The 23729-nt window shown below is 36.2% G+C and overlaps 2 protein-coding genes across 5 annotated transcripts in view; one reads left to right on the top strand and one right to left on the bottom strand.

Moving 5' to 3' along the window:
* The window catches only part of Myef2 (myelin expression factor 2), a 34042-nt gene extending 31517 nt beyond the window's left edge, over positions 1-2525 (top strand). For all 4 annotated transcript variants that reach the window (XM_074065887.1, XM_074065888.1, XM_020160565.2 and 1 more), the window contains one exon: positions 1200-2525. In XM_074065887.1, the coding sequence (XP_073921988.1) occupies positions 1200-1363 (164 nt within the window). In that variant the 3' untranslated portion in view covers positions 1364-2525. The remainder of the gene's footprint in view (positions 1-1199) is intronic.
* On the bottom strand, positions 1497-22912 carry Slc24a5 (solute carrier family 24 member 5). Its single transcript, XM_020160560.2, has 9 exons — positions 22735-22912; positions 21867-22046; positions 9396-9479; positions 9197-9300; positions 8743-8843; positions 6476-6753; positions 4404-4610; positions 2779-2880; positions 1497-2291 (listed from the first exon to the last, which is right to left on the bottom strand). Exons 1-9 carry the CDS (start codon positions 22853-22855, stop codon positions 1969-1971), a joined length of 1500 nt encoding a protein of 499 aa, XP_020016149.1. The 5' UTR covers positions 22856-22912; the 3' UTR covers positions 1497-1968.
* Positions 22913-23729: the final 817 nt, after the last annotated feature.

The raw sequence follows: 23729 nt of genomic DNA, 5'->3' as shown, positions 1-23729 counted from the left end.
GATTAAATACTTATCCCCTCATCTGGAAAAGGCCTTTGCAATTTTTTTTTTTAAACCTTTCCCCTTCTTTCTTTTTTGTCCCTTTTTAGAGCTTGAATGTGTCTGATTGTGTGGTTTTGTTGCTAGACTAAAATTAGCCCATAGTGATTTGCCTGCTATACTATTTGAAGTTGTCTTACTTGATTTGTTTGACATGTACATCTAGAAGTGAGGGAAATACTGTGGTAAGTAGTCATACCCTAAATGTATGGCCTGTTTGGATTGGGTCACCAGTTTGCCTGAATTGTAGTTTCTCTTTATACCTGCTATTCATATGTAATTATTAATAACTCCCAGTTTTACTCTCAGAAGTATTCTGGTTTAGATGATGGATTTTTCATGGCTGCTCTCTATTTTGGTAAATGATAATGATTTGCTTCAAACTCCAGTTTCAGAGTTTTCAGTGATACTGACTGTAAAAGGAATGATTTTCTGATTTTCCTCCTCCTCCCAGAAACTTCTCTGAGGTTTTCCTTTGTCCTATTAACATCACTGTTTCTGTCTTTATCGATTAAATCTATGCTCCCTTCCATAATTTTTGGCACAATTTATTTGATGCTGTTCTTAAGACTTTGAATCCAATTTATGATATTGAATCCAAGTTGTGCTATTGAATAAATGGTTTTGTCACTGTGGTTGAAAAGTAGAGCTAGGTGGACCTTTTGTGATCTAAAAGAAACTAGACTTTTGGGAAGTTACTGTTATTTGCAGGGGACAAAGGAGTGAAGTAAGCATAAAAGAGAAAGAAGAGATTAGGGAGATGGGGTAGTGAGTAACTATTTATTCTAAAAATAATTCTGGTTAAAGGTATGTTTGTTATGAGTTATGGTGAGTTGATAGTGTTTGTACTAGCTAGCCTGATTGCTATAAAATTTCCTTATAAATTAGGAATTTAACAGAACAGGTAGGTCGTAAGCAAATTTATCCCAATTCCAACTTCGTATTTGCTTTATATGTATGTAAATGCATATCTTACATGAATTGTATTATATTCAAATATAAAATAAAAGTAGTGTTCATATGATTGTTTTTATGGAATTAATGTTGATGTTTTTGACCAAATTATTTATCACTTCATTGGCTGTGAGGAATTTCAAGCCTGTATAGTGAAATGGAACCCATTTAAACTGATTAATAATTCTGTAACTTTTCTTTTACAGGTCATGTAATGTTTGCAGAAATAAAAATGGAGAACGGAAAGTCAAAAGGCTGTGGGACAGTCAGGTTTGACTCCCCAGAATCAGCTGAAAAGGCCTGCAGGATAATGAACGGAATAAAAATCAGTGGCAGGGAAATTGATGTTCGCTTGGATCGCAACGCGTGATTTCACCACGGTGGGAACTTCCCTTCATCTGTTTTGCTGAACCTCCTAGGAAAAGTCCTGTTGTTTGTTTTTTTGTTATTTTTTTAAAAGTAATATTGTATGCTTACAAAGCTGTAAAAATGAACTTTTAAAACTCCCACCAGCTTTTGACAGTATAATGTTGAAATATACTGTGATTTTTTTTTTTTTTGTTAATCTCAAGTTTGGGTTTCTAAAGACAGCAAGTCTGGTCATTCAGTTTAAATGAATGGTTATACTGTTTTTTTATGAAATAAGCCATTTTCTTGTTGATTTCGATATGACATAGTAGGATTTGTTTGTTCTCATTTTCCCAGCTTTTATCAACTTATTGTAAGGTAAAAGATAGGTGGTTTTTTCAAAATTTGTTTTATAATATATAATAGTACATGAAAAGAAAAGGTTCAGACATTAGGATATGATTCTGGTTGGCTTTAAAGTACTTTTCTTTGGTGATAAAGAATTACTGCAAGTAAGCTGAAGATTCTAAAGTTCAGGATTTTTATTTGATTTAAATGAAGACGTGGATGTTTGCTTCTCTGTCCCTCCCCACCATTCACAGTTTCCACATAACACTACTACTAATATCAACCGCCACAGCCCTTTACTTTATTATTTCCAATAATTCCAAGTTCATATAGAACCAATAATACAGCAAGCCCCACGTATAATGATAGGCAAACTACTCCCAGTTTTTTGTCTAGTTTCCAGCCATTAAAATGAACTGCTAAAAAAAGAAAAATAATTGAAATGTTGAGGGAGATGGTTATATAAGTGAGTCCTTTGCTGTTTACTTCTACAGGAGCTGATGCATTTGTAAACACAGTTTTAATAAACCAGGGAACACCTAGGCATAGCATATCAAACACATTGGATCCCACAATGTTAGATATAGCCATGTCTCCTTTACCTGCAGAAGGAAAGAATGTTGTTAAAGTGTACATACCACTTCTGTATCTATTAGCAATCTTCATGAGAAAGAAACACTGGATACTTTTTTGTTGTTGATTAGTTTTGGAAAATTGTTATTAGAACTAAAGTCTTACTGAATTTGTATTTTTAAATTTTTCTTGGGTTAGTATTTAAAGTCTTTAACATTTATTTAATAATTATTATTTTTATTTATTAAACCATTTTTCAATAAGGTGTGTAGCTTACTCGTTGCCTTTCATTCTAATTTAACATAGTTAATTACCATTTAATGCACATTTCAGATATTAATTGGAGAATTAGATTGAAATTAATTTGCTATTAAATAGTAAACTTCCTTGAGTCACTTTATTTTTTCTTCAAAGCGTGTTACTGAGGAAATGAATATTTTTAAAGTCAGCTTGACTTCGTATATTTTAGTCAAGCATGAAGAATGGGCACTGCAGCTGCAGGGACTCACGTCTTACCTTGCCGTGCAACCAGCACACTTGCGATGGTGTCTGGTATGCTTGTTCCTGCTGCTAATAAAGTAAGGCCCATTACCGTGTCTGGAATTGCTAGTGTTTCCCCTGTGATAAACACAGATATTACAAATTACAAATCTCAAATGTTAACTCACCATTCTCTGCAGACATTTCAGATATTCCTCCCTGTTTTTTTAAAATTAAGCAAACTATAGATTTTTAAATCTACAAATGTGTTAATATTTAAGTCTTACTCTAGTGATATAACTTAATATAGTGTTTTCTTTGGGAAAGTTCGCACTTCCCTGAGAAAAACAAAACCTCTCTATTTTCTACTTGAGACTTTCTAACATATGGTTCCAGTTTGTTAATACTTCTATTAAATTTGATACCAGATCAACATTTTTCAGAAGTGTGTTTGTTCTGGAAAACAGAACCAGAGGGAAGTTAAAATAAAAAAAGGGTGGATCCATGTAACTGCTCTTTTAAAATAATAATGGAAACATGGTTTAGAGTCTTTTTTTCCTTAAAAAGAACTTAATTAGAAAGTAGTTTATTTATTGTGTGCTCACATACATTAGTACTCAAATTGAAATTGGTTATGAATTTTTGTTACTGACTTTGCTAACACTATTGATCATTCTAGGGGCTGTTCTGTGATCTGTTACTTGATTTTCTTCTCTGTTTTCCTAACATCAAAGGAGGAGTAACTGGGAAATTTGGATAGATTTAATATGCAAGCTAAGTGGATTTTTTTCATCTTCCTTATTAAAAAAAGAAAAATATTTCATTTTTTACTAGCATAGTACTCTAATACACATATTAATTTGGGAAAAGTTGGGGTCAACACATTTGAGGGGAGCAGATAGTAATTATTTAAATTTTGTGGGCTATATTCCTTGTCATACAATTCTTCTCCACCAGTGCAATATGAAAGCAGTTAGAGATGATGTATAAATGAATAGACCTGACTGATCAGTAAAAACAGGCACACAGGCAATAATTAGTTCACTTCTGATACAAGCCAACTCATGATAACCTTTGTAAGAGAAATTGTTCTTTTTTTTTTTTTTTTGTCTCTGTTTATACTTGCTTTTCCCTTTGGTAAATAAAAGATGATACCCAAACAGTAATAGTTAAACCTGAAGGTAATAGAAGCCTAAAATGAACCTTTATACCCTTAGAATCATTTATTGTCGTATTTATGTTGCCATATTTGAAGAGCAAAATCAACTATAATCTAGTTAGTGAGCTCCACTTTCCTTTTTCCCAAATACTGGCATCTTAAACTCTTATTTTTTATCATGGAATAGAATTTGGTATAGCAAGTTTATAGTGAAATCCATGTATTATAATTTAATTACTAGCATAATAGATAACGCTATGAGTTTGATTTCATTTATGATTCCTTGAATTACGCCCCAAACTGTATAATAGTGAGAATGTAGTTGTGAAATGGAACTCATAAAATCTGAATGATCTTGTTGTTATATTAATATTTAATCTCTCTGTAAATAGTACTGATCTCTAGTCTTGCTGAAAAAGAAGTGTGCTCCCTAGACCAAGATAGGCAATTTCTTCTTACGTGAAATATGTTCTCAATGTGTTATTATACTTAAAATACATACCTGTTATTGTGACCATCCAAACCAGGATGTAGGTAAATGCAGATATCCATAGTGCAGACATGAAAAAGGTTATCACAAAGTAGCCTTTCCAAAACTTTCTTCTACAATCTGGTGTTGTTAGAAAAAGTAATGTAATAATAGGAAGAGATAATACCCAAAAAATTCTTTTTAAGTCTGCTTCAGGCATATTGAAAACACTTGGTGGATCTGTTGTGGAAAAATTAAACAATTTTGAGTCTTCACAAATGGCCAATTAAGTTAGAAATGCCCATTTAGAAAGCTATATTGAAATAAATTAGCTGTATCAGTTTTTAAAAGGCTATCTAAAACATTTGAATACCTCATTACAGATATTGCTGGCAAAAAGAGACTAATTGAAACTAGGGCAGTTGGTATAAGATAGTGATACTCAGTATTTTTTGACTTAAGGCCTTAAATCTATCAAAATGTCTTGGACTATTTGCTAAATATGTTAGTGATAGTGTTTATGGAGTAAGAATTAGACATCTCTAGGTTTTCTACAATAGGGTTGTCTATAGGGACTTTTGGTTTGGGATTAGTTTACTAAATTCAGGCTTCACTACAATTCCTAGAAAGAACCTTAAGAAAATAAGAACTAGTATAGTTCCTGTTTGTAAAATTTGAGTATGTTCTTTTATTCAGTTTGTTTGAAGCTAGGACAAGCATAACAACAATATTGGAGAAAAATGATGAATTCCCACTTTGGAATTGTTTAAAGTTCATGTGCCATTCATAAAATAATGTACTCAGAACAAATCACATTACAACTAATGCTAGTAAAGTGACTCAAAAAAAAGTTTACTAGGCTTCAACCAATATTAGACAAAATTTTAGCATCATAAGAGAATTGAACTGGTTCTTTCGAATTTCTTGTTAAAAAATTTAAATTAGAGATGCATACCTCTTGTATCTTAAAGATTAGAACTCATAATTTTTATAAAAGAGGTCAAAGTCATGTTTCCATTTTAAAAGTGATAAAGTAGAATAAGTTCCCTTAGTCAATTAAAATTAGAAAGTCGTGTACACCTGCTTTTTAACAAAAGTAACTCATAAATTTATATTTCTGACCATAGCTGAATTTGACTTCATACTGAACATATTTACTGAAATGTTTGCTGCTGCTTCACATTAACATGTTTAAACTTCACCTGTTTTTTTCTTTTTTTTTTCATCTTCTTCCAGACCAACCCTTTTTCCTCAATTATAATTTTATGAGGGTGTCCCATTTTTCTCAGCCAAGATGCAAACCTGGGAGTTGTCTACCTGGCTCCTCATGGTCTCAGTGTTGCTGCCCTTGCTGATGCTTCTGTATCGTCCCACTTGTGGTCTCTTTCATCCTCACTGCTTTCTCTCTGTCTAGGCATTTAGTAAACACGTCAGCTGTTGTCAAAGCCTCTTACAGACCTCCCTGGCTCTTACCTCTTGTTTCAGTTCTGTGAAATGAACTACAACCACTAAGTTGTAGTTTTGATAATTTCCTTCCTCACAAACCTTCCAAGATTCTTACACAAGCACTTGGAACTCTTACCTTATTCATTTCTGTCCACCTTTCCTCTGCTTCCTTCATATGCCTATATTGACTGGTCTCCATTTGTGCAAGTACTTGAACAGGCCTTTTGTTAACATTGTTTCCTTGGCCTCAGTCCATAGGATATATTCTTATCTCTGCGTTATTTTTATAATAAAGATTTTTGTAGCTGTTACATTTTGGTTATTACCTATCAGGTCATTCAGTTAAAATTTACCTGTCCCACAAGGCTCAGGTTAAATGCTTTTTCTATGTTAATCCCCTGTCTAACTGTCCTTACCAAATTTTATATAGTCTGTCCCATTTGTGAACCACAGTTAGATTTTATCTCTTTATGGTACTTATGTCTTCATATGTTAGCTTCTTGTTTTTTTTGTATTTTAATACTGGAAACTCCTTGAAGGCTAGGACTTCCTCTGAATCTCCACAGTGTCTGTTAAATAAGTACATGATACTTACTAAATTGAAATGACATTCTTAGGTTTGTCTAGTGGATAAACAGTGAACAGGATATAGTTATTACCTTCAGTGACTTGACCAAGACCATGTAAACCTATGGAAAGCTGGGAGTAACCAGAATCTTCATGAAATATTCCACTGTCGGTTCTTGATTGCCGACGAATGAATGCTTGACCCTCATCTTCCCATCCCATCAGTGTCTGTTGTTCACTTCTCTCCTCCATGGCAAGACAGGGACAGCAGGGACTGCATTTCTTTATGATATATTGGCTAATTTTAACATCAAAACATAGCACCAAAACATACAATCCATATATCAAAAGCAGTAAAGCTCCTTCATACCTATAAGTTAGAGAAATTTGTGTTTAAATGAGAAACAAGTCATTCAGAGTTAACAACTTTTAGATAGTATCTTTTTGATAATCTTCTAACAAAAGTAGCATTAGAAAAATCGAAATATTCCTATATATTTTTGTTTTGCAGATTTGCTTAATTTTGGCATTATTCCAAATTTATTGATAGCCTGACAGTTTTAATATTAAAAAAGGATTATAAATTGGGCACTAGTGGCTCATGCCTGTAATCCTACCTACTCAGGAGGCAGAGATCAGGAGGATCACGGTTCAAAGCCAGCCCGGGCAAATAGTTTACAAGAGCTTATCTCAAAAGTACTCAACACAAGAAAAGGCTGGTGGAATGGCTCAAGTGGTAAAGCACCTGCCTAGCAAGTGTGAGGCCCTGAGTTCAAACCCCAGAACCACCCCCCCAAAAAAGAAAAAAAAGGATTATAAATCCATTGTCTGTGTTTTTTAGATTCCTTCTAAATATTAGATGTGAAATGCTTTGAAGATAATAATTTGGAGATTTTCAAAATTAATGAATAGTATAGACATTTTCCAACTCAGTTTTTTGACATACTACATTTCCCCAAAATAGGTAATAATTACTAAAGAATGTAATGTCTTAATTTACTTCAACTGTGTTCACTCAGATATTCTGGTAGAGAAATTTCTGGTTTAACATATTCAGAATGTTAGATTTGACCAGGGCTTTTCAGTTTGGTATACAGAGATATTTTTGTTTGTGATTTTTGTTTGTTTTTTGTGACAAGGTTTTACTCGGTAGCCCAAGTTGGCTTCCATCTCACAGTTATTCTTCGTTCCCCTCCCGAGTGCTGGGATTATAATCCATCATCACCATGCCTGGCCCCTTGTTGATGATTTTATATTCACAAGAAATCAAAGATACTCTCAAAGATCAGTGACAACATCAGAGCCCAAGAATTGTTTCCCATACTCTGGGTTCTTACATCACTGTAATTAGCTAATGCCATCACATTTGAATGTTGGATTTACTTTTCATTTCATAGACAGTGAATCGCTCTCCGCTATAGTTGAAAGTTCAGAGCGAGATCCGCATTGCCCTCATGGAGGGAACACTCATTAACTTGGATTTTTTTCCCAGTCACTGTTCCTTGTAGACAACTGCCATTCCAGAAGATCTCTATTATACTAGCTGTCTGTCTTTGGGAGACAGACTAGACATCAGGACGATTAATGTAGAAATACTCTTCCCTGCTAGATTCTAAGTTTCTTAACAGCACATATCACACAGTGCTTCTAAGTTGCAGTATTTCAGAGGAGCATCATTTACCTTGTTTTCTATTTTTTCTCATGTCCTCTAGAAGTTATTGCACAGCGTGTGTGGCTGTGCATTTTACATTTCTTTTATGATACCTAGCATGATGATAAACACCTAGGAAATATGCACCTACTGCTTATTTGAAAAGTTTGTATTTGTTCCTTAAGTCATCTGTTTTCATGTTTTTGGGCCAGCTTAGGCACAGAGAGATTACAGGGAAAACAGTTTAGTACTGGCATAGAAACATTGTTGGTTTTTAGAGGAAAAGGCTGTAATTCCCCTTGTTCAATGAGTACCAGAGAGAAATTGAAGGGATAAAGGAATTTTTACTTCCTCCATCATCTCTCTCCAATCTTTTGTGACCATGGCCACTTCTAACCAAGGCCAGGTAATCAATCACCTAGAAAATATCAACATTTGGGGCTTTAACAGAGTGGTGGACTCCAATGACTAGTGAGAGAAAATAGAAGACTATGAGCTGATCAAAAAGAAATAACAAAGTAGTGAGGTGAACCTGCCAGCAGTTAGGGTGAGGAAGTTAGCTCAGACCATTGGAACATGGGGCAGAAGTGGCAGATAATTGAGAAGTGACTGAAATAACATTTCTGTAAGAAAAGAAGTACTGCTGAGCTATCAGACTTCCTAAGTCCTGTCTGTAATACCTACCAGTAACAATTGCATTAAGCTTACCAGTAAACTTGGTTGTCAACTATTATGCCAAGCACTGCTGCTACACTAACTGCATAAGCTGCACAGTCTCTGGATAGGGGCCAACATGACAGTGTTGAAACCTGTAAAACGATAGTTTGATTTACTGTTTCCATTCCATTACAGTGTAAGTAATTCAAATACACTGCATAGGATAATACTAAAACTGTTTGTATATTTGTAGGTAAATATTGTTATGTTTTGCATATTGCTTAGAGAAAAAATAATTTTAAAGAAAAAATTGTTTCTAAACCTACATTCACTTTCATAAATTTGACCAAGACCTATTTGTGGGTTAAGTTGAATAAATGTTGTTTTTCTACTGATCAATAAATTTGATTGAACACATTACTAGTGCCTTGCTTGTTCTAGACAATAAGCAATTATTTGTAGTCTCTGTCAAGACAATAAATTTTATTGAGTACTTTTTACATACCATGTTAGATAGCAAGCCACAAGCTGCACAGATGCCAAGGAGATTATAAATTGCAGATCCTAGAATGGTGCTAATGCCTATGTCTCCTTTTGTGATAAATACACCTGCAAGCAAGATAGTAGTAGCTAAGTTAGTGTTAACTTGAAGAAGATAAAATCACTAAGTAGGAGTAAGCAAAAAGTACAGGAGCGATATTTACCTAGGAAAGCAGTAACTAATTCAGGAGCCGAGCTACCCGCTGCCATGAAAGTTGCACCTGCGACGTCCTGAGACAATCCAAGGGCTGAAGAGAAATGAAATTGTTACTATGCTGGATAAAGTGACAAATGACAGAATATGTGGAGAGCTAAATATAATAGATACCAAAGCTTTAGTTTTGCATAAAGCTAATATTGACCTAAGCTAGAAAAATAAGACAAGCAGGTTAGAAAATAGAGGAATCTAGTGTTTTGCTTTCTTTATGAATTCATTATTTAATACTTCTATAAAAAGGATGAGGCAGCCAGGAGACTATTGGATGGAACTGTGTTGTAACTCAGTATCCTGAGTGCCAAGATTTGGGCCCATTTCCAACCCTGGAAAGATTCATTTCTAGCTGTAGGCGGGAGGTAAGTAGCAAAATGAGTTCTTTAAAAAATAAGGTGGTTTGGGAATCTTAACCCAACTTGAAAAAAAAAGATAGTGGACATTAGTTTAATATCTAATAATAAAGCTGAACTGAGCTTGTTCACAAATTTGCAACATCAACTTTGTTAAAAATGAGAGGACATTACTAAAAGCCTAATAAATAAAGATTTAATATTGTATAATACAGTCTTGATTTAAAGCTTGAACCCATTTGAACTTTAGAGTAAGAAATATAAGGAAGTACTGTACTAGCACCATACTATCATTCAGTTTGTGTATATTCTCCACACTTGTAAGCTGCAAGTCCTCTGACTTCATTGATAGGCAGGATGAGAGTCTTAAATTTGTGGCCCTTTCAATGTTAGAGCTGAGAGACCTGCTGTGAAAGGAAGAAGAACCATGTTCAAGGAACAACTCAGCCTTTGCCTTGGGAATCTAGAACAAGGTTTCATCAGAAATCTAGCCAGGCTTTACTGGTAAGCTGAAAACTAGCCAGTAGAGGTAGCAGGTTAGACGTTAAATTATCTACTCTAGGCTACAAAGTTAGCGTAAGTCAAAACTAGAGTTCAGATTTCTAAGACTCTTGATGGCAATGCTTTGTTGATGTTCACTGTTTACCTACTGGCTTTTTTTTTTTGTGGTCCTAAGTTTTGAACTCAGGGCCTCCCTGTTGCTAAGCAGGTACTCTACCCCTGAGCCACACCCTGCCCTACCTACTGGTTCTTTCAGTTTTCCTTGACCTCAAACTCTTGCTGCTTGGCTCAGTCTCAGTCTCAGATGGTCAGTATTTACTTATTTTTACCTTTGGAAACCATAATCTATCTGTCTACCTCACTCTTCTCTGTTGGGACATTGACCTTTGACCTTACAGATTCTTTGTTTCTTGGTGTATCAAGTTAAATTTTACAAAACAGCTACAGTATTTCCACCTCACATGCTTTTCCAAAAACCTTTCAATTCCCTATTTGAATAAAGGAGACTGAATGAGTCTTATACCGCTTTGACCAGTAGAGGATGGGCAGCAGAGCCATGGTATTCCCAAGGCTAGGACATTGAAGGAGAAACAATTTCCTTAGCGTTTCTCTCTTGAGACATTTGCTGTAGAGCTCCAAGACACCACACAAGAAATTCTACCTTGAAACCCTCATATTGGTTTGATCCCATGAGCCAGTATGGAAATAAAGATGCCTGAGGAGTCCCTGCTCTTTCATCCTCCAAATTTTGAGTCTTCCAGCCTAAGCTCCAGATGTGAGCAAGTGAGCTTTCAGGTGATTCCATAGCCACCGTCTGACTCTTAGCTGCATGAGGGACCCTGAGCAAGAGCCATCTAACTGAGCCAGGTAAACCCAGAACTGGGAGAGGCAATTCATTAAGCAGCAATAGACAGTCACCTGGCTATCACTGATTTATTTGTTACATTTACTGAGTACCTGCTGAAATAATGCCAGATGCTTTTTTTGGGCTAGGAATGTAGCAGTGAACAAAATAGTCTTGCTCTCATGGACCCTTTATTCTTGTGTCGGGGGCAAAATAGACAACCAAGACAAGCAAAAAATGTGTAATTTTAGACATAAGTAGCAAGGAGGAAACCAAGTGTCATGGGGTGGGATGAGGGTGTGGCTCAAGTCAGAGCACTTCCTTAGCAAGTGTAAGGCCCTTAGTTCAATCCCCAGTACCTCAAAAAACAAACAAGAAAAACGGCGAGTAAGGATTGAAATCTTATATTGGGTAACCAGAAAGGACTTAACTGAGAAGGTTAACTAAAGATTTTGAAAAGAGGGAGCTAGCCCCTGGTACACGCATTAAGAGTATTCCAGGCAAAATAGGTGGCTGTGAAGGTCCTGAGATGGAACTTGGTCTGTGTGTTTGAAACGAGACCAGTGTGTAACGAAGAGCATGAAGGGGAGCAACAGGTGATGGGATCGAAGGTAACAGGTACATCATGTAAGGCCTATGGATCTTAGGAAGTAAGGACTTTGGCTTTTATTCTGAAATAGATGGGAAATGCTTGGAAAGTCACCCACATACTGCTTACTGATGATACCAGTTCCAGTCATTAATTTTATTCCTTGGGTTTATTTGGTCTCCCAGTCCCAACTAGCTCCATTCTGAGCTGTTTTGCCACCTGATAAACTTTCATAAAAGTTCTTTTAGGATAATTGAGTTTATTAAACCAGGCCCTGTGAGCTATTCCTCACCATTTGCCTTTGGTAAATGGTGATACTTGAGTATCTACCTGCATTGACTAAGGAAGGGAGAGAAGTAATAGTTTGTGTGACTTACATCTCATAGCATTTCTTTCACTGCTTAGAGTGATTGTATATGTGTAAGACATGTAACGCATCACACACAGTTGGCCCTCTGTCTCCATAGGTTCCACATGCTCAGACTCAACCACTTGTGGATCAAAAATATTCCAAGAAAAAATTGTGTCTGTACTGAACACACACACTTTTTTCTTGTCATACCTTACACAATACAGTGTAACAGCTATTTACCTATAATTTATGTTGTATTAGGTATTATAAGTAATTTAGAGATGATTTAAAATATACAGAAGGGTGTGCGAAAGTTTTATGCAAATTCTATACCATTTTATATAAGGGACTTAAGCATGCTCAGAATCTGATATTCTTGGAGGGGTTCTGGAACCAGTCTCCCACTGATGCTCAGTGATGACTGTGTATGTCTTATACATATATAATCAATTTAACCAGTACATGTATACACACACACATTTCTTTTCCTACTGCCAGTTGGTCATAAAAAATTTAAATACAACAATAAGACAAAGCAGATTTCTCTGTGATTAACTTCTTTTTCATTTTAGGAATGAAGTTAGGTATATGACTCACTTTTTTTAAAATACAATTTCTATTTTATTATCCATAATTACTTGTGAGTTACATTAAATTTTAAATGATTTCTAAAGTTCTTAATACATTTCAGAGACAAATCCCTTGTAGATTATTATCAACAGGTATCTAAATTGGGTGGCATACTGAGAATCTTGTGCTCAGGGTTTGCAAATCTGATAAGGAGCTCCCACTAAAGCAACACATTAAAAAATACCTGACTGGGATTTTGATCTAATTGGTATGACTCACTTTCATAGGCATAATAATGTCATTTATCCTCAGATGTGAGTAGTGGAATTTACACTTTACAGAGGAAGAAAACAGGTCCAGGGATTGGGGCTGTGGCTCAGTGGTAGAGCACTTGCCTAGCATGTGTGAGTCTCTGGGTTTGATCCCTGGCACCCACAAACAAACAAACAAACAAACAAACAAAACAGGTCCAGGAAGTAACATAACTCAGTCACGTGGGCAGAGTAAGGATCTTAAATGTGCAGGTTCAGGCATAAACCCTGAGTCTATTGATTTTATGTTCAATGCAATTTCTAGTTCACTATAGAAATTTAATAAAAGAATGGCATATGGACGGGCCAGTTAATAGTCTGTGCATGGTTGAGTCATTTTTCCTTGCTTCATCACATGGGCACCCTCAGTGCCTCTATTCCATTCTTTACAAGGGGAAGAAACAGTTACTGGGAGTCAGGAATAGTTTGGAAGTTTTCCAGCATATTTAAGAGAACTTAAAAATTTAGTCCTCCTGCTTATTACATTGTCTTCCCAAATCAAACCAGGGCTGGATAATATGTGGAAGAAATTGGATAAGGCAATGCTTTATCTTGAAGTAATGGCCCAAACATGGTGCAACTGAAGACTGACCAATCTTCATTTCATGGTAACTGAAGAGTACGTCACTAGAAAAATTCACTTTCAAGAGAGAAAAATTAATCTATTGGGCCATTCGAGGTCAGAAGATGGGGGGCCCTTCTGAACAGCTTCCGTCTCAAAAGGCAATAGGAATAAAGCTTATTGCTATTCACTGAGCTGTAATTGAATTATGAAAGGAAAGATGCTATATAGGTGGATGAATAAAACTTCAAAGATATTTTAACAAATCATATCTTAAGATTCTAAGAATATTTTGTAAAATGCTTTATACCTTTGAACTTTATACTAGATTGCTTTGTCTTCCTTGAACTTTGGGTAGCATTTCTCTCGGCTATAGTTTATTATTAAATATAAATTATTCTGTTTTTTCCCCCTCCGTAGCAATTATTCTTTTTTCCCTCAATTACTCTAAAAGAAAAGTCACATTTCCTTCAGGGTTAGTAGAAATGTTCAAGGTGAATTTTCTTTGTAGGTTTAGCAGTACATTGTTTACAGAAATTTCAACTTCATGGTAATGAGCTGTATTAAATTCATCAGTTCTTCAAGTGTGTTCTCTTCTGTATGACAGGTTTCGAAAATTTCCTCCTTTAGGATGTAGTAGGAAGGATATTAAGCTAAAACAGACCTGAATTCTGGCCCTCCAAGAATTTGACAAGCCTCGTATTTTACCATCTGTAAAAATGGAGGGTTGGACTACACAACCATTAGGTTATCTTCTAATTTTTCAACCTTTATTCAAAAGGTAGGATATGAATTCTATGCCTTCAGAATCTATTCTACTTATTGTTAATAAATCCCATTTATAATTTAAAAAGCCAGTCCTACATTGTTGAAAATTTGGAAGATGAAAAATAGAAGAAGAGTACATCTTTGCCATTGTATTTTAGCCATTGCTACACAGTGCATATTTTTATGGTTTTAGCCATAAGCTATATACAATTTGGTGTCCTCTGGCACAATTTTGAAAAGTCTTCAAACTTTCATGCTTTGTGAATGAATTAGAGTTTTAAAACAACCAAAAGTCATTCACCTCTAGTAACGAGGGTGTGCAGTCCTGTTGAGTAATTCTATTTAGGGTCTAAAATGAAGTGTGATAGCAAACTGATTTTTTTTTTTATGATTGACACAACTTTTCCTGAAATTAATTTCAAATATATTGATAAAAATAGTTTGAGTAAAATCAGCATCATTGGAACAACAGACATACACACACTCACTCCCTCTGTGGTATTTTTTAACAATAAATAAAAATGATTTGAAGCTGGACCTGGTGCCTCAAGCCTGTAATCCTAGCTACTCAGGAGACAGGTTGTGAAGATCATGGTTTCCAGGTCAGGCCAGGCAAAAAGTTTGTGAGACCCCATCTCAATCAATAACTGGTGTGGTGGCATGTGTCTGTCATCCTAACTATGCAGGATGCTTGTTCCTGCAATAGCATCTTGGTAGCACACGGAGTACTTAGCACTTACTTAGATCCATACACTTGCTATATTTGTTGATGCAGGCCAAGGGGACCACAATTTAGATCAGAGAAAAAAGAACAACAAAGAGGATGAAATGCTTTTAGGAGGCTGAATGCCCATGAGGCAGGGAGGAAACACTATTCTTGGAGCCTTTGTTCTTCGGGAAAGCTTTTGCCTCTGTAAATTTCATGAGGATTAAGAATCAGATAATCCCCTGAAACTGTAAGCTATCCAAATGCCACACTCAGAATCACTTGACTCTCGACTTTATCAATTTAGAACCAATTCTAATAGAACTGGCATTTCTTTCTTATTGTCTATTTCTGAAACACAACGTAGAACAGAGGCAAACATTAGTTCAAAGCAGAGGAAGTGAAAGTAATTTTCTTTAAATAAAAAAGTAAATATTTAACATAGGTTTTCCTAAATCTTATTAAGGTCATTTTCACTTAAGACATTTTGTAACTCAAAGGTATCTGCATGGTAGAGGGGATAGAATTTCTAATTGAATTGCAGAGTAGAATATTTAGAAAGAAAAGTTTTATAGCTCTCTCATTGTGGAATTTTGTCTATGTCAAATGACCAATCTTAAGGGAAAATTTAAAGAAATCTACTCTAAACAGAGATCCCTGTTACGTATCAAAAGGGTATTGTTTTCTTTTATAGTGAACTATTTCTAAAGATACGAATTTCTTACAGAGATGAGAGCTAGCAGCTCTTTGGGCTTTTAAGTTAAAAGCTCAAATTTGTATTTTAAATTTACATTATGTGTATTAGTTTATATCTAAGTTCAGTATAATTTAAAGGTATCACTTTTTAAACAAAGATTACTAAAACTGGAATAAAATGGTATGGATGCAAACATAAGAGAAATAAAAGGAACTTTAAGCAGACTATTCCAGAGATACTTAGGGTATAAGTGTAAAATTACCACATGGATTATTAGAAAAAAGAAAGGATGTTTGTAAGCTTACATACTACCTTCTGAGATAGTACCTGCCTTTGTTTACCTTAAACTGGGGTTTCAAACCATGTTAGATGCACCATAGATTTGGTATTTGCTCCAAATGCATTTCTATTGACTTTGCTCATTCACCATCTCTACTTCATCTTTCCTGGGTAAATGATTCTAACCTTCGTGGTCTGTTCTTATGGGATAATGAAAAAAAAAACAGTGACTGTTTCTTGTGTGCTAGGTACTTGCCTTGGCAGTTTACTTGTATCTCCTCATGTCCTCAGCACAAAGCGCTGTGAACTAAGCACTGTATGATTACCCTGTTTCACAGATGACATATCTGGGGCAGACAGAAGTTCAGCATTTGCCCAAGGTCACAGAGCTAGTAAATGGCAGAGCTGGGATTTGAACCCAGGCTGTGTCTGGCTCCAGGGTGGACACTTCCGACCATCTCACTATGGTAACACACCACTAAAGCATGTGACAGCCGTGTCCTCCCCTCTCGTCTTAGTGGAGTCTCAGCACTGTCATAGACTTTTCGAAAAGCCTATCAGTGTAGAGACGTAGGAAAGTTGTAAAAGCCCCAAGTGAACAGAACTGTATATGACACCAGATAATGTGACTGACTTCACAAACCAAGCAGGAGAACCTTTATCCAAAGGTTCTTAAGCCAGGCTTATGTGAATGACCAGAGGAGACCCTCTTCCTTGTCATTTGATAAAATTTTTCCCTGTATAATATGGATTAATTTCACTTCAGCCTTCTGTGTCCAAAGAATCACTCTTAGTTTCTTTGTCCCCCTACAGAACCTAAATGGATGAAAAAAAAAAAAAAAAGGAAGCCACAACCTTGTATAGGTTGGAGGAAGCAGGCGTGTAACTGCATTTTCTTATAATGGTTTCACACAATTAAAATGATGGTGAAATGATAGAGATGTGTACTTTTCCAGGGTTGAAGGTGGAGGAGACTTGTGGCTTTAATGATCGTGAGTAGAGCCAAGAGAATGAAAAATATCCTTGTTTGGAAGCCTTTAGTGGTCACAACTCAAGGAGAAATTGCCAGACCACCATGTATAGTTCAGAAAGAAAAAGAGCACCCATTTGCCCAAGTCGGGGCCTGCCGAAGTATCAGCAAGCCTTATCAGGCTTCTAACTCTTCCCCTGCATGGAGTCTCCATTCCCAAGGCTCACCTAGTCTTTACCTTGCTAAAGATCCTATTGTCACCAAATGAGCCAGTGTGGTGATTTGAGGGAGTATTGGGATGACTGGACTGGGGTAGGACAGAGGTCATATTGCATCATATATGACAGTTAATGTTGCACAGTACTACACAATGATCATGTGTACATTTTAGACAAAATGTTGGGGCCTGAGTGAGAGCTTAGTCATCATGCAGAAGTGTTCAGAGTGTTAAATTTACAACTCTATAGATTGCTAAAAGTTTAAACTGTTACATACTCATGTATGAAAGTGGAAAAATGATACCTATTGAAAATATCCCAGGAATGGGGTAAGGGGGGCTAGAGAATGATGGAGGAGGTGAATTCAACTCTGATATATTGTAAAAACTGTGTACCCCCAATACAACAATAATGTAATAAAAAATAAATTAAAAAATGATAACTCAATGTGTTCTCTTTATTTTGTAGTATACTTCCTCCATAGTTACAGTGAGTTTTTCTCAAAATTATCAGTGCCCTTGGAAGAAAACTCCTTGTAAGATTGTAAATTGTTCAAATAGAACATTTTAATTTTTTTTTTTGTGACACAGTCTTCCTTTGTAGCCTTGGCTGTCATGGAACTCAGCAGATAGTCCAAGCTGGCCTTAGACCTCAGTCTTCCTGGCTCAGCCTTTGGAATGCTGGAATTGCAGGCATGAACTACCTTGCCTGGCTAGAAAGGTTTGCTGAAACATCATGTAATGGAAAGTAATCTCAGAAAGGATGCATGAAAGTTTATCATATACCAGTTGATACCATCATTGGGTTTGTCAATAGAGACACTGGGGCTCTGCCATGTGTTGACTGGATAATCTTGAGAAATTACCTACCCTCTCAGTCTTAGCCTTACTGTTCTTGTCAGTAAAGCCAACATATCAGACCCTTCTTTGTAGAGCTTTTGTGAAGGGTAAATGAAACTATACAGATATATATACATACACACATATACATACGTATCTACAAACACACATAACACGTGTTATACAAATATGTACATTACGCTTGAGTTTCTGTGAATGCATCATGATAAATAACTGGAAAATAAATGAAGATTCCAGTAGATTGTGAAGTACTCCACTCAACTCTTTTGAGGATCATATTAATAATTATGAGCTCACAATAATAGGTGGTACTATTACAACTTGGTGTTAGTCAAGGAGCCATGGGGCCATGCCATGCATTTGCAGACTCTTCTGAAGCAGTTTTTGTGGATGTGAACAAAATGTGAAGGAATAGCTTTTGACTGCTAATGTCATTTGAATGAGACTGTGCTAGACCTTGAAAGGAGAAATGACAGGATGAATTTATAAGCATTTAAAAATGATTTGAGCTAGTATATTCCTATCTTATTTTGTTGCCAATATTTTTGGTACTCAAGAGCAGGGTCATTTCTTAACAGCCAAAGATGACTTGGCAGTAGTGCGGCCATCCATCAACCACACATTGCTAAGGGCTACTGTATTACATTTTGTGGCAGAGTTACTTCCTTCAGAAATGCATGTGTGCTGATGTTTCATACAAGTGGTATGGTGGAAGTCATTATCAACACATGAAATCAGTTAATGAAGATTATTTTGAAGTTGTAATCTAACTTTTAATGTAGCAAGTAGTTTCTTCTGGAAAGCTACAAAAGTTTTGTAGTTTTTACCACTCCCAAGGCAATTTTATAAACAAAGTTCTTGATGGACCTCTTCTTTTAGCCTTGCCCTGGTTCAGTGGAGTCTTTGTTGAGAGTGCATGTAATGCCTTCAAATTTAAATTTCTTAGTTGCATATGACAAATATTTTAAGCTTTAGATTTTTATATTCATCTAATTAAATGCATGGCACTGACACAGGAATGAAGAAATAGATTTTTAGTATTTGTTTTGAAGAGTTGGGATTATATAGGTATATATTTACACACACACATACACGCAAACACACACACACACACACACATATATATATACACTACTACAGTAAGTGTAGTATATCTATATATACAGGAATGTGAACTTACTATATAAAGTTCAATAAATTGGAAAAATAGTATAGTCTGTACAAAGTCAAGATTTTTGTGGAAGAAATAAATGTAGGAAAAACAAGAAGTAAAAGAAAATATGACAATTTTTAGAACCTAAGGATAAAGAGATACTTTCTAAGTATAAAACCAAAAGGAGAATTATAAAAAACAGATTTATAAATTTACTTTAAAATAGTTAAACTTCAATGTGATAAATATGCAAGATACCAAAGGAAACAACAAATCATGAAAAAATCATCTAAAATCATATCAAAAAAGTGTCAATATCTTTATGTATATTTTTAAAGTTTTCAAAAATCAGTAAGAAAAAAGGCAAATTATCCCTGTCCCCTTATAGAAGGTGAGCAAAAAAGTACAAAAGCCACAAGTTCCAATATACATATAAGATATTTGACCTATATATAACATAAATACAAATTTTATTTATTTTTTTTTGGCAGTACTGGGGTTTGAACTTGGCCTCACATTTTCTAGGCAGGTGCTCTACCAATTGAGCCACTCTGCCCGCCATATAAATACAAATTTTATAAAGTGAAGTTCTAGCTTAATATTCAAAATATTGAAAGTGATATTTATCATTTTCTGGAAGGGATGCTACTTGACATCATGGATATGTAAGAAGCATTGGAATGCCTTTTGGCTATATATAATACATATCATATCATGTATAAATATGAGGCTTAAAATATGCCTACATCTGCCTTATATTCAGAAAATTATCAGAGAAGTGTGCAAAGAAGTGTGGGCACTATTTAAAACCAAAAAATTAAAACCAATGTCCAATGAGATCAATAGTTTAAAATGATAAAATTCTGCTGGGCACCTACAATAAGTGTAGGTGTTACATGTTGAAATCATTTACTGAGTCATAGGCTATCATGCTATCATTAAAAATCATGTTTTGGCCAGGTACAAGAGCTCATGCTTATAATCCTAGCTACCCTGGTGGCAGAGATTAGGAAGATTACTGTTGGATGCCAGCCCTGGGAAAAAGCTAGTGAGACCCCCTTCTCAACCAATAAAGCTGAGTGTGATGGCACACACCTGTTACCCCAACCACGTGGGAGGTGTAAATAAGGGGATTACAGTTCAAGACTGGTCTGGGCAAAAAAAATAACTAAAGCAAAAAAGGGCAGGGGCATGGCTCAAGTGGTAGAGTGCTTGCTTAGCAAGCATGAGGCCCTGAGTTCAAATCCCTGTACCAAACAAACAAAACCTGTGTTTTTGAAAAGTAACAATATATATGCACACACATATATATGGCAAGATTCAAAAGACTGATGAGAAATACTGTACACCAAATGGTAGCTTTTATGAATGTTGGAGTGAGGAAAAATAGATGATTTTATCTTTTTTCTTCTTGTACTTCACTAATCTAAGTAAAAATATGTTAAAGTAATTTAACCTATATTACAGAAAATGTCAATGTTAACATAAAATGCAGTATCAGTATGAAATAGTATATATTTACATCTCAAGTTAACAATAATTTTAATAAACTCACCATTTTCATTAAACAAGTAGAGATTTAGTGCCTCTGCTGTTGTCAGGTACTGTTTTGGGTGCTATAGGACAGTGCTATACTGCAGTGAACAAGAAAAAAATGACTTGCCTTGACTTTTGGCAAGGGTGGGGATGGGGCAATGTACAAAGGGAGAGTTTACTTTCATGCTTGCTCCTTCCCCTTGTGAAGAAGTGTGTGTGCATGTGTGCATATGCCACATGTGTGTTTGTATGTGTTTGATGGGGCTGAAGATGCAGTTGCTCTGTGCAGTCCTGTGAATATATAGGGGAAATACAAAGGGAAACAAAGGCCTTAACCTTTGATTTTGCTGAAAAATGAGCACACTCAACCAACCAATCTAAATAACTAAGCAGGAAACTGGAAACACTTGTACTTTTGCTTCTATGGCATTAAAACCTCACTGAAATCCCTGATTTTAGGGCCAAGTATACCAATGCAAGTCTGTACTCAGAATTCTGGACAATCTCTAAGTCTAGAGGAGTAGACTCAGGGCTTAGACTGAGTGATTTTATTTTCAAAAACAAATAATGAAGCTTAATTTTTTAATAACTCTGATGCCTGAGGTCTCTTTGTATAGAATTTTGGATTTATTTATTTACAGGTTCTTAAATGTCAATTTTCTTAATTTCAAGATGCCAGAAAAGGAAGAGAGAAGGGTAGCCTTAATCACATCTGTTTATCACCTAGCTCTTAAAAAAAAAAAAAAAAGAAGAAGAAGAAGTTATGGTGATCTTAGAGTGAAAATGAAAAAAAAAAGGTTTTTGAAATATAAAATGGCCAGTAATAGGGGTTTAATTGTATTAGGAATATATACCAAATGCATAGATGTGAAATCTTGGAACAGTTCTTATCATAGCAAACCAGGCAGTATAACAGATGAACAGGAAGTTTCTGGAGCTAGGCGGTATAATAGTAACCACTGGGTACTAACTAAAAGTACCTACCGAGAGAAACCACACTTAGCTGCTTCCTTACCACACAAGACCCCTGCCACAGAACTCAGCACTCTGCAGTGAGTTGAGGTGGACAGAATTATCATTGAGCTGCTTCCTATGCATCCTATCTGTGTCACACAACTCTTCTGGGCGGTTATAGGGGTGCTTACAGCCACTTACATTCACTGATGATTTCCAGGGAGGGTAGGAAGTACTTGTCACAGACAGTAGACACAGCCATGAACATGTAAAGAATAATTAGGAAGTAGATTATGATGCCTCCATCCGTGCTCTCTTGTTTTGTGAAAAACCCTTCAGGAAATTCCGAGGCTGGAGAAGCAACACATTGGGTGCCATTTTCTGGTAAGGAAAAGGAGGTGGAAGTTTAAAGAATGTTGGAGTCATACATTTCCAGCCTACAAAGAGCATTTCTTTAAGAAAACTGTGGGGTGTCCACGTGGAATTTTAAGAACCCAGTGAAGATGTATAAAACACTTCTGAATATGAAGTAAAGTCTTAAAAATTAGTCTTTGGACTTGAAAAAAGAGATTCTTTAATGAAATAAGTCCGTGATGATAGAATAATTAAAAAGAGGAACAGATCACAGCATTCCTCCATGCTTGTCTCTAAAAGGGAATTCTGAACCCTTCTCCTTCTGAAGAAACTATGCCTCTGCTGAATAAGTGTTTCTAATAAGAATAAAAATTCACTTTTATCATTTAAGAGCCCAAGTTGTTTTCAGGCTTGCAAAGAATCATCCACTGTTGCAGAGTTTCTAGGGTGAAAGTTATTTTTTCCATGATGAATTCTCCAACAATAAAAAGTGGAGAGTTGCCCATTTCTTGATGTCTGTGAGTTACTTTGGAGTTATCTTCAAGAATTTATTGGAGGTATCAAAAGTGTTTGATATTCTTCCAAATACTAAAAATCAGAACAAAAACAGCAGGCAGAAAGCAAAAGGAGTCAAGGAAACATTTCACCCCTCTGTCCCTTCATCTGTATGTGACAGCAACAGCAGCAGGGGTAGCTGACCCTAGAGTCCACCTACCTGTGGCCCTTGGGAGACGCTGGGGCAGGGAGACACCTGGGAGAGGCAAGTATGCAGAGGTCCAAATGATCCCAAGCAGCAGGGCCCTTCTCACCCACGTTCGACCCCCTTTTGTCTGCATTTCCACTGTGCTTCTGCCGTGCGAGGTTTCTGGAAGGGAAGAAAGGCGGATTATGCTGGATCACATGAGGAGCCTCTTCCTGCCCAGTGCCTGCCCCTGGCACATGTCAGCAAGGCCAGCACAGGAGCCAGCCTGGGGGATTGGGGAGGAGAGAGACAAGCATTGTCTACCGCTGTTCCTTTGGGAACAGTCTCTGAGGGCAGAGCCAGGCAGCCTGAGTTTTGTGGAAGACATTTTATTTAATGTCTTGATATTGACACTGCTTTTGACTTTCTCTAGATTTGTAAAGACCTGGGTTTGCAATTGCTTCCACTTCTTTTCCTCCAACCCTTGGTCCTAGATGTTGCTTGGGTTGGTGTACATACATTCTTTGGCTAGCTTGGCATCATTTTTTTTTTTTTTAATTTCTGTTTTGGTCTCTCATCTTCATCTTCATCTCCAGTTGAGGTGAGAAGCAGGAAGGTAAATTAGGAGGTGACTGTAATAAGTAGCTGAGAAATAAGGTTGGCTCGAATGAAGGCAGTGGCAGCGAGATCAAAAGAAGCCCCTAATTTCCAGAATTATTGAGCTAGAGTGGGTGCTATTTGATGGTCCCATTGGTTGCTCTTTTTGCCTGAAAGAGCCATCTAAAATGCAAATTGGACAAGTCAGGCAGCATTAAAAATAAGGACTGCTGTCTTCTTTACTCTGGCATTTCTGAGTCTTGCATGGATGTTAAGAACCTGTGGCAGTGGAGGAACCTGTAGCTAACAGCACAGGCTCTGAAGTTAGATCACATGGCTTAGGCCCTAGCCCTGCTATTTAGAGCTATGTGACCTTGGATAAATAATTTAACCTCTCTGCTCCTCTATTCCACTATTGGAAAAACAGGGAT

The sequence above is a fragment of the Castor canadensis genome, chromosome 2 (assembly GCF_047511655.1).
Source record: "Castor canadensis chromosome 2, mCasCan1.hap1v2, whole genome shotgun sequence".
NCBI lineage: Eukaryota > Metazoa > Chordata > Mammalia > Rodentia > Castoridae > Castor > Castor canadensis.
This window is presented reverse-complemented; position numbering and strand designations above follow the sequence as displayed.

What these genes read in the sequence shown, in the direction of transcription:
- Slc24a5 (XM_020160560.2), bottom strand. Translation starts at nt 22,855, where the DNA reads ATGCAGACAAAAGGGGGTCGAACGTGGGTGAGAAGGGCCCTGCTGCTT. An exon ending in GCGTCTCCCAAGGGCCACAG is followed by an intron (nt 22,047 to 22,734) that starts GTAGGTGGACTC and finishes TTTCCTTACCAG; the next exon opens with AAAATGGCACCCAATGTGTT. An exon ending in CCTGGAAATCATCAGTGAAT is followed by an intron (nt 9,480 to 21,866) that starts GTAAGTGGCTGT and finishes ATTTCTCTTCAG; the next exon opens with CCCTTGGATTGTCTCAGGAC.